The sequence below is a fragment of the Galeopterus variegatus genome, unplaced genomic scaffold (assembly GCF_000696425.1).
Source record: "Galeopterus variegatus unplaced genomic scaffold, G_variegatus-3.0.2 Scaffold4404, whole genome shotgun sequence".
NCBI classification, from domain to species: domain Eukaryota; kingdom Metazoa; phylum Chordata; class Mammalia; order Dermoptera; family Cynocephalidae; genus Galeopterus; species Galeopterus variegatus.
This window is the reverse complement of record NW_007730515.1, coordinates 114805-126088: the sequence shown is the minus strand read 5'-3', so window position 1 is coordinate 126088 and position 11284 is coordinate 114805. Positions and strand designations below refer to the sequence as shown.

Below are 11284 nucleotides of genomic sequence, written 5' to 3'. Positions count from 1 at the left end.
AAAAAAAAAAAAAAAAAAAAAAAAAAAAAAGAAATATTAGAAAAAAACACCCGGTGCTCTTGGCCTGTCCTGCATCCAATTTTTAGGAAAATGGAATGTAAAAATGTTAACAGAATTAATTTTTCACAGGCCCCAAACATTTTCATTTTCTATTGTATTTTAAAGCAACAAAATCTGGCTATGCAACATACTTTAAAAAAAAAAAAAAAAAAAAAAAAAAAAAAAAAAAAAAAAAACTTCTGTAGCTTACACGGAGCTGAGAAAATCGGATTCTGTTTCTACTCTAATTCTTTCTGTTTATGTGCATGTTAACAGGCCAGAGTTAAAATTGATAACGTTGCTGCCAATTGCAGAACCGCAGCAGCAGAGGGAAGAAGAGAACTGGTGGGGCTTCCGGGCCTGGCAACCCATCATGAGCATGAGCAGGATCCTAGCTGAACGACTGCAAGTGCTACATTCTACGAAACCTGGCTAAACAGGAAAACTCTGGGCACCATATCCAAGAAGAGCACATCCAAATGCCTGGCTGCTTTGCTCGTGCGCAAAGAACCACAGATGCAGTGGCAAGCGGTATGGTGATGGGGTGAGATGTGGTGGAGAAAGGGGGTGTGTTTTAGGGCTTCAGAGCAAAAGCAGAGTCCTGGGAGCAGAGAGCGAGAGACACAGATGGGGGAAAGAATTTGATGAGCCTGCAACCATTTTGGTCTCTTCCTAACGCAGAGCTGACAAAATCTGGTACAGGGGGGACGGCATTGGTATCTTCCCACTTCCTAGGGGCCAGCCCAGCACTCATGCAGGTATGAGGCCCTTGGCAGGATGGCCCCGCCCCCAGGCCCTGCCCTGTCCCGACATTGACTTTCGTTCTGTGCTCCAAAGTGCATGCCTCCCATCCCTCCATTCATATTTGTGTCCATGTCTATATCGACATCCACATAGTCACATAGATGTGTATATTGTATATTGCCTTACTCACTGAGCAAACATTGCTGGCAGTCTCAGCAACATCAAACCCATCCCTCAGGGGTGGCCACTGATTGGCCCAAGTTAACCAGTATAATCCACAAGTGATTGGTTTGGTTCTGATCACCTGTCCAGGTATTAAACTCACCAATGCTTGGCATTCCCCGGCCTAAGTGATTGTTTCACAGGTGGGCACATGATCTGAGTTAGACCTGGTTAAAGCCCAGGGGGTTTGCTCAGTAGCTGGATAACTGTCTGAAGTACACTGACTGGAGCCCTGGAATGGCTGCAGCCATTCTGTGGTCATGAAGGTGAGAAGCCTGAGAATGTTGCCAACAAACTGAGGAGCTGAGAGAATTGCAATGGAGCAGAAGCCCTAATTAAACCATGTCTATGGATTGGCCCCGTCTTTGGCCTTTTCCATTGTTTAAGCCAGTTTAAACTGCATCTTCCACTATTTGCAGTTGCCCGAGAACATCCTTACTAAGATATGTGGTAGGCACTGGAGGCTCAGTGGTAACACACAGTGCCTACCCTCTGCACTTACGTTTTGGTAGGTGGTAGAAAATAAATGATTTTGTCCAGCGTTAACTGTTGTGCTAGTGATAGGGGACTCGCTACTTTAGGTTGTCAGGGAAGGCCCTCTGAGGAGGTGACATGAGAACTAAGACCTGAAGGGTAAGCAAGAGCCAGCCCTGGGAAGATCTGGGGTAGAGGAATAGCAGGCAGAGGGGACAGCTGATGCAAGTGTGGGAGGTTCAGAAGTGCAAAGAAGTCCAGCGGGCTGGCACCTGTCAAGCACGGGGTGCGAATGAAATGAAGGTAAATGATCTGGCCTGGAGGCCGCGTATGGAGTTTGACCTTCCTCTGAGTGACAGAGGGAGCACTGGAGGACTCTGAGCAGAGCACAGCATGCCTAACCTAATATTTTTAAAGGACCCTTGTAGTTGCTTTGTTGGGAAATGACTATGGGAACAAGAAGAGCAGCAGAGACCAGTTAGAGGCTGCAGAGAAGTGAAGCTGGTTTGGCCCCAGGTGGGAACAGCCAAGGTGGTGAGAGGTGGACAGATACATTCCCTCAGGGCAACTGGATGCTCCCTTGGAGGGAAGCAGCAACTGGGTCGCTAGGGTGAGAAGAACTGCTCTCCACCTTCCTGTATTTTCCAAAAGGGTTAACTGAAGTGCATCTTTAATGGGCCAAACTGTGGGGCCCATGTGAGATGATGAAGAGATGTAAGCACTGAGTGGAAAGTTACTATATCTGGGGGTAGGAAGCCATACTATTAACAAAACAGATATGCCTAGGAAACTACTTCTGGTTTTCTCCATTACTTCCTCTATTTTTGAAACCAAGATGAACACAACAGTGAGGTTTCCAAATAGGGGGAAGACATCACAGGAGCAGCAGCGACCCACACCTCAGTTATTTCTAAGTTGGTTGTCCCCTGTCCTAAAATTTTCATTCAACAGTTTATTAACACTGAAGCAAAAGTCAAAAATGGACTATCAGGCACCCAGTAAAGGTCTCCTTATTTTAAAATGCACCTTCAACACAGCATCATACAGGATTCTACCTTTGCCTAATAAACTGAGTGCTTATTTCAGGCTTTAGAAAAACATCTTCAAGTCCAGCGTTAAAAACATACATGTAGAAGCACAGTTCTAAATCTCTAGCAGTGGTGCTCAGTCTGGCCGCATGCCAGATCACTGCCTGTTTCAAAGAGCTTTCCAGGCTCCATCCCCAGAGATTCCAATTCAGGAGGTCTAGGTTAGGCTGGACAATCTGTAGTTTTTAATAAGTTCTACAAGGTGATTCCAGTCAACTTTAGAACTGCTGTTCTGTGGTTTCTACAACACCATTACCTGTGTCCTAAGTTCCCTGGGCATCTCATAATCTGTATTTTTTGATACTAAAATGTCTCATGTTTTTGTAAGTGGATGGTATTTGTTAATAAGAACTAGCTGGAGTCTTTAGGAGCACAGAAAGGAGCCAGAATGAGTGCAATCACCAGGTGGTTAGAGGACAGAGGATGCAGGACATTGGTCATGAAGGGGTGGCATGCTGGACACTGCCAAGAATTATCTATCCCCATCTTTAACTAATTAGCCACAAGTAATTTCTCAACCTCACTCCTTTAGTAGTATTTAAAGCCCATTCACCTCCAATCAAATTTTTTTAAAAAAAAAAACTATGGGGCAAGCAGCTTTCTTTTCCCACTGCCACACCCATTCTGACAGGCCCACCCCAGATGAAGTACAGCCAGCCCTTCTAGTCTAGGCGCCACCCCCCACGCCCCACTCGACCAGTTTGAGCATCTCTGGCCTACCTTTACTGCATAAAAGCTTACCCTTGACAGCTCTGTTGTACATAATCAACATGGTTCAAACAGAGAAGCAAACGAACCTTAATTTTTTAAAAATGAGCTCTGTACGTATTCTAAATTATAAACAGAGAGGTAGGCAAACAAATTTTTAAAAACAAATAAGTTAATAAAACTTACTGTTAATTGAATCAGGACATATAAAAGTGGCATTACGGACACTTTTTTAATGACAACAGATGGCAAATTTATACAAATTACAGGCTAGATATAATGAATACAAAATCCATCCAGATAATGGTTAGAAAAGCATCATTTACAAAAGTAAATCTGATTCACAGTGGCTAAAGTCCCCCATTTTGATAATTACACATGGCTTGAAATGTAGTACATCTAAATCCTCCCCTAGTCGAGCTCTGTTCAATACTACAGCATATTCAATGACTCTAGTGATTTAAAGACTCTAACACTTTTAGCACTGACGTCAAGAGACATATCGTAACAGGTTCACTATGCAAAACTAAAATGAGAATGTGTGAACGTTCTTTGCAAACTGTAAGGTGCTGTGCAGATGTTGTTAGCTATTGCTATTACTGTTCAGTGACATTTCACTGAATGTGGGAAAAAGGAACACTAGTCTGTATAAATGACAAATATGATTTACAGAACATCTTAAAAGGAACGCAGATATTACTTTCTAGTAGACACAGCAACAACACAGGCAAGGAAAGTGTGGCCAGGAGTGATGTCGAGGAATTCCAGACACTTTAAGGAATATCTAAAGAACTAAACTATTCATAGACTATGTGTAATATTTATCGTTAGGGTCCCAAAGTCCCTGAAAATAATTTATTTTTTAAGGTGATCCTTTCCCCCTACAAAAGGAAAATGAAATCTTGTCAAGTTGTTAATGCACTGCTTACACTGAGCTCTTGTAAAAATTATCTTAAACACAGGAGTATGAATTAATGGCTGTACTACTCTGGTGGACAATACAGAGCACTTGACAGCAGAAAAACCTGCCACTGACCTGTGCCATAGTTGAACCATTTATCAAATGGGCCTAACAACAGTCTACAACTTCATTTGGGCATGAATTAAACAATAAACATGAACTTATCTGGAGATAAGAAATAAACACTAGATACACTTAAAACAGGATTTAAATCCTTTCTTTCATATATCTTTCATGTTCTTTGGGTATTCTTTACTTATATAACCGTTTTTACCGGTCTCCTTGGGTACTCTAACTGCATATAGAAAATTTACTTGAAAATGGAAAATAAATACCAAACAAGTCAATCGGTTCCTCCTTTTGGCAAAACGGATGAGATATTTATAATGAAAACATTCTGATTATTACAATTTTTGTTAGATTCCCATGAAACAAAGGGTTTTTTAAATGGCAGGTTTAAATTTCTTCACTAACAACTCAAAAATCAAATTATTCTGTAATATGTAAAATGGTATTCATTTGAAGAGTTAATGACATCGGATGCATTCTACAGCAGACTTTTCATTTTTCAGCACAATGGGGAAAAATGATTACATTCTGGGGGGCAAAACAGGAGAGGAGGAAAGTAATGTGTTACAGTAAATGGGGTTAAATCAGTAGTTTGGACTGACATTTCAAGTTACACTTTTTAACTGAGGTTATTCGTACAATCAATTTTCAAACAATAATGAACATATTCCTACCTTAAAACATTTATAAGGGCTCAACTGTAGCTTTCCTTTCTATACATATTGAAGTATATACATTGTGCAAGAGGAAAGCAGTGAGACATCTTGAAAAATAAATGTATTTGTCAAATATGTTATTTAACATGATTAAGAACAGCAGCAAACTAGTCAGTTAGCAGTTAAAAGCCTAGGAAAAAAAATAAGTGCTTTGAAAACAAGCCTATTTTGTAACAGTCCTAAATATCAGCCCTAGTATCCAACTTCAACTTTCAAACACTTGGTACTTTTTCCAAGAAGAAATTACAACCGTTTTTGCATGAATTCCTAGTTTAAATATTTGCAGAAATATACCCATATCATTATCTACTCAGCAAACATCTGAGACCAAACAAAATAATCCAACATTGAACATTAATATTTTACAAATAGCATGAGATCTGAAAAGTACAAGAAAAACCTTAGCATTATATAGAGAAATTAGGTGGACAATTCTAAATATGACAGTGCATTTTAAGAGGGGATCATCTAGAAATCTACTACAAAATATCCTTGACTCAAATGTCATTATACTAAAATTGTAGTCTTTACCAAAAAAACCCACCACTTTACATTTAGAATAACTCCTTAAAGACATTTAAACTGTAGATAGCATTTAACTATAAGCAAGAATTTAAAACAGTCCTATAATAATCATGCTGACCTTTTATTTGTGTCAATAATTAAACACAAATGCCTATTTGACTTTTATGCCTAACATCTCTCTATTCCTTTAGTCCAGTTCCACAACATAAAAAATAATAAGGGTGAACAAACAAATCAGTAATGGCAGACACTTAAGCAAGGGCCAGTGTATTAGGATAATTAGTAACAGGAAATTTGAATTTGAAAAAGAGTAAAGGCAGAATGTGCTTTTTGAGAAAATGCCCAATAATCACTCCTCTGAAAAAATACAAATAGTTGTCACGTAAAGCTGGCAGAATGTGAACTTAAACCAAACTTTTAGTGTGTATCAAACTAGCGTTAGGAAATAGCTTTCAAAACTGCACACAAGATATAAACCAAAATAGTGGTTATTTCCAAGTGGCAACATAATGGAGAATTTTAATTTTCTTCCTTTCTGAATATGCATTTTTTCAGTTTTCTACAGAGAACATATATTATGGTTTTATAATAAAGAAAAAAAACATTTGGGTGAGACTGTTTTTAGATTGCACACAAATAGTATCAAGTGGCTGGAAAGAATATAGACTAAGGATACCAAAAGAAAATCACAAGTTGTTTTTTTTTCCTTTTCCCATCATAAAGGACCTTAAAAAGACAACTAAACTAGAAATCCCAAGGAGAATACTTCTTGGGTGATAAAAATGATTTCAGGATTGCTTACACTCCCAACATATGCAAAAACGAACATTTAAATGTAAATTCCTATCATATACACTACAATAGAAAAAAAAGTAAGAAGAACAATTTTAAATGGAGTTTCCAAAAACCTTGTAATCAAAGCCTAAACTCAATGTTGAATGAGGAAGCAAAGCACATCATTAAAAGCTTGCCTGAAAAGCACAAAGCTGGCATGCAAGGCGACTTTGGGAACGAAATGGGCTTGAGTGTCTGAGCAGCTAGCTCTTTGCTTTGCTTTCTAGATTCTTCAGTAAACCAAAGTCCTTTTATATAAATGTGTATAATTTAGCCTAGTTTTCCCATAAAATAATGTAACGAAAGATTCCTATTGACTAGGGATTATACTTATGCAAAATTCCTCAGTGACATTCAGATTAATTCCAGTGTAGACAATTTAAGCAAATTTCCATAGGAAGTTAAAACCCCGAATCCAATGACCCGGTATTTTCACGATAGTTAGGGACAGTGTTCCAGTGTAAAATGAAGGTAAGACTTGCTTCACTGTGTACATCTTAATATATCCAGAGGAGTAAAACTCAAAAGTAACTGTAAGTCATAATACTATAAAACATTTTTTGTTGTAATCAAATTCTTCCCACAATAATGTGTAATTAATATAACATGTTCATTTGTAACTAATTTAACATTTCCAAATTCTCATTTGCAAATGAAAGGCTCACACAACTGAAGCTGTTATACAAACCATTGTATTAAAAGGATCAAAATTTATACTAGTCAAACTTGACTCCTTAAGACTTATTTTAACATATTCTTTCAACTTTATTCAAATCATAAGTGCCCCAGAAGCATTTAACATTTAAAAAAATCAACTTAATGTTATCAAAAGGTGATGTTCACTTTAATCCTGTTTGCCTTCACGCCACTGTCGTGAGCCCTCATTCCAGGCCACATACACAAAGAGGGCCAGCACCACATGCACTGCGACCACTGCAACGATAGCAGCGTAAAAATAGCTGTCCCTATTGGACATCCCAAGGGCACCTATTAAGAGAAAAAAAGTTTCCATTTTATTCCAAAATTTACCAAAGTACACAAAAGCATACTAATTTCAATTAGCTACATATTTATTTAACTAGTCAGGCAATTAAAAGAACAATATTCTGGGTAGTAATGAATCAAGTATTCATTAAAAGATTTGAGTACCTCCCATTCACTAAGAACATTATTTAAAACAAATCCATAATTATAACTTAATCTAAGGACTCTGGCATTAAAAGAGGACTTTTCTCTTCTTTCCAATATCTGACACCAAAAGTCCATTCCCCCAAATTCTTCCTCCCGTGTCAACCAACCTCTGCTCTCGAAGAGACAGTAAAAGATAAATATGCAAGCTGTTTTACAGAAAACCATAAAAAAATAAGATGCCAAGCTGAAATAAATGATGAAAAAGTTCATTTCATAAAGACTCATTATGAACAATCTGATTTTTGAAAAGCAAAACAGAAAAAAATTAAGAATACCTAGTTTACAGATATAAATAGGTTAAAAAAAGAAAAGAAAAGAAAGCACAGAATCTCAAATTAGTAAGGGGAGAAGGTCTTGTTTTATGGGTCTAAGATTACCTTCAAATATATAAGATTTGGTTGTGAAATATAATCCAATAGGTACAGTGATCATTAAAGCTGTGAAGAACAGGAGCGTCTTCAGGGTAGATGCTAACGAACTTTCATTTCTGAAATAAAGTAAACGGAGAGAAAAATCAAACCCTGCACAGCCATATGCAGACACTCTTACGTCCTTAACGGTATAAACGCCGACAGATGAGATGCTGGAAACCTGTCCCCTTCCTTGGAAGCAGAGACCAGAGGAGTAAAGCTGAGCCGGGGGCTCACACTTGGAAGATCTTAGAGACCCAGCTGTGGGCAGCTGGAGTTTCTTCAGCGGGAACATGGGGATTAGAACAGCACCTTCTGTCATTCTGATCCAGTATGAGAGGCAGTATCATACATAGTGCTGCAGACCAGCGCAAAGGCCAGCAGAGCAGCTAAGTCCCCAACTCCACCCCACAGCTGAACTGGCGAACCTACCACCAGAGCACCAATACCTGAGCCAAAGAGACACCTTGCCCGCCAGAACCAGGATTAAGACAAGCATAACGCCCACATGTCCTTTACTGCGCTGCAACCAATCTGGGATCCGGCCCGTGGCCCAAGGATGAAACACAGTGGAACGCTGCCCCGACAACCAGGCGCTGGTCTAGCAGCACGTCCGCCTTAATTCACCAACAGCAACCTGGGAGACCGCCTCTCTCCAGAGGGGACACAGCGGAACTCCGCCCCCAGAACCACACACTGGCTAACCGCACACTCTCCTGTCCCTTACTGTGCTGAAACAGACCAAGGAGTCCACCGCTCAAGGCGAGACAGACCCGAATCCTGCCCCACAACCAGGTGCTGGAATCGCCGCATGCCCGCCTGTCCTTTACTGCGCTGATACCAACAATGGAGCACGCACCCCGGAGCAACAAGGAGCCGAATCCTGCCCCAAGAACCAGGCACTGATCTAGGAGCAAGTCCGCCTTAATTCACCAACAGCAACCTGGGAGACCGCCTCTCTCCAGAGGGGACACAGCGGAACTCCGCCCCCAGAACCACACACTGGCTAACCGCACACTCTCCTGTCCCTTACTGCGCTGAAACAGACCAAGGAGTCCACCGCTCAAGGAGAGACAGAGCCGAATCCTGCCCCCACAACCAGGCGCTGGACTCGCCGCATGCCCGCCTGTCCTTTAACGCGCTGATACCGACAATGAAGCACGCACCCCGGAACAACAAGGGGCCGAATCCTGCCCCCAGAACAAGGCGCTGGACTGGCCACATGCCCACCTGTCCTCTACCGCGCTGATACCGACAATGGAGCACGCACCCCGGAGCAACAAGGAGCTGACACACACCAAGAAGTCCACCGCTCAAGGCGAGATAGAGCCTAATCCTGCCCCCAGAACCAGGCGCTGGACTTGCCAAATGCCCGCCTGTCCTTTACCGCGCTGGACTTGCCGCATGCCCGCCTGTCCTTTACCGCGCTGATACCGAAAAGGGAACACGCACCCGGAGCGAGACAGTGCAGAATTCTGTTCCCACAACCAGGCGCTGGACTCGCCTCATGCCCGCCTGTCCTTTAGCGCGCTGATAGTGACCAGGGAGCACGCAGACCGGAACAACAAGGAGCCGAATCCTACCCCCAGAACCAAGCCCTGGACTTGCCGCATGCCCGCCTGTCCTTTACCGTGCTGATACCAAACAGGGAACACGCACCCGGAGCGAGACAGTGCAGAATTCTGCCCCCACAACCAGGCGCTGGACTCGCCTCGTGCCCGCCTGTCCTTTACCGTGCTGATACCAACAATGGAGCACGCACCCGGGAGCGACAAGGACCCGAATCCTGCCCCGAGAACCAGGCGCTGGTCTAGCGGCACGTCCGCCTTAATTCACCAACATCAACCTGGGAGACCGCCTCTCTCCAGAGGGGACACAGCAGAACTCCGCCCCCAGAACCACACACTGGCTAACCGCACACTCTCCTGTCCCTTACTGAGCTGAAACAGACCAAGGAGTCCACCGCTCAAGGCGAGACAGAGCCGAATCCTGCCCCCAGAACCAGGCGCTGGACTTGCCGTATGCTCGCCTATCCTTTACTGTGCGCTGAAACGGACAAGGGAGCACACACCGGGAGCGAGACAGAACCGAATCCTGCCCCCACAACCAGGTGCTGGACTCACCACATGCCTGCCTGACCTTTACCGTGCGCTGATACAGACAAGGGAGCAAACACCCGAAGCGAGACAGGGCAGAATCCTGTCCCCACAACCAGGCGCTGGAATCGCCGCATGCCCGCCTGTCCTTTACTACGCTGATACCGACAATGGAGCACGCACCCCGCAGCAACAAGGAGCCGAATCCTGCCCCAGAACCAGGCGCTGGTCTAGCGGCACATCCGCCTTAATTCGCCAACAGCAACCTAGGAGACCGCCTCTCTCCAGAGGGGACACAGCGGAACTCCGCCCCCAGAACCACACACTGGCTAATCGCACACTCTCCTGTCCCTTACTGCGCTGAAACAGACCAAGGAGTCCACCGCTCAAGGCGAGACAGAGCCGAATCCTGCCCCCACAACCAGGCACTGGACTCGCCACATGCTCGCCTGTCCTTTACCCGCGAGCCGATAAGGACAAGGGGGCACGCACCCCGGAGCTAGACAGAGCCGAATCCTGCCCCAGAACCAGGCGCTGGTCTAGCGGCACATCCGCCTTAATTCACCAACAGCAACCTGGGAGACTACCTCTCTCCAGAGGGGACACAGCGGAACTCCGCCCCCAGAACCACACACTGGCTAACCGCACACTCTCCTGTCCCTTACTGCGCTGAAACAGACCAAGGAGTCCACTGCCCAAGGCAAGACAGAGCCGAATCCTGCCCCCAGAACCAGGCGCTGGACTCGCCGCATGCCCGCCTGTCCTTTACTACGCTGATACCGACAATGGAGCACGCACCCCGGAACAACAAGGAGCCGAATCCTGCCCCAGAACCAGGGCGCTGGTCTAGCGGCACATCCGCCTTAATTCACCAACAGCAACCTGGGAGACTACCTCTCTCCAGAGGGGACACAGCGGAACTCCGCCCCCAGAACCACACACTGGCTAACCGCACACTCTCCTGTCCCCTACTGCGCTGAAACAGACCAAGGAGTCCACTGCTCAAGGCAAGACAGAGCCGAATCCTGCCCCCAGACCCAGGCGCTGGACTCGCCGCATGCCCGCCTGTCATTTACCGCGCTGATAACGACCAGGGAGCACACACCCCGGAGCAACAAGGAGCCGAATCCTGCCCCAGAACCAGGGCGCTGGTCTAGCGGCACATCCGCCTTAATTCACCAACAGCAACCTGGGAGACTACCTCTCT

At 44.1% G+C, this 11284-nt stretch overlaps 1 protein-coding gene across 1 annotated transcript in view; it reads right to left on the bottom strand.

Moving 5' to 3' along the window:
• Nucleotides 1-3488: 3488 nt before the first annotated feature.
• The window catches only part of VMA21 (VMA21 vacuolar H+-ATPase homolog (S. cerevisiae)), a 20668-nt gene continuing 12872 nt past the window's right edge, over nucleotides 3489-11284 (bottom strand). Inside the window, exons 3-4 of the mRNA XM_008587496.1 lie at nucleotides 7949-8058; nucleotides 3489-7367 (exon numbers count right to left, since the gene is read on the bottom strand). Of these exons, the coding sequence (XP_008585718.1) occupies nucleotides 7225-7367; nucleotides 7949-8058 (253 nt within the window). The 3' untranslated portion in view covers nucleotides 3489-7224. The remainder of the gene's footprint in view (nucleotides 7368-7948; nucleotides 8059-11284) is intronic.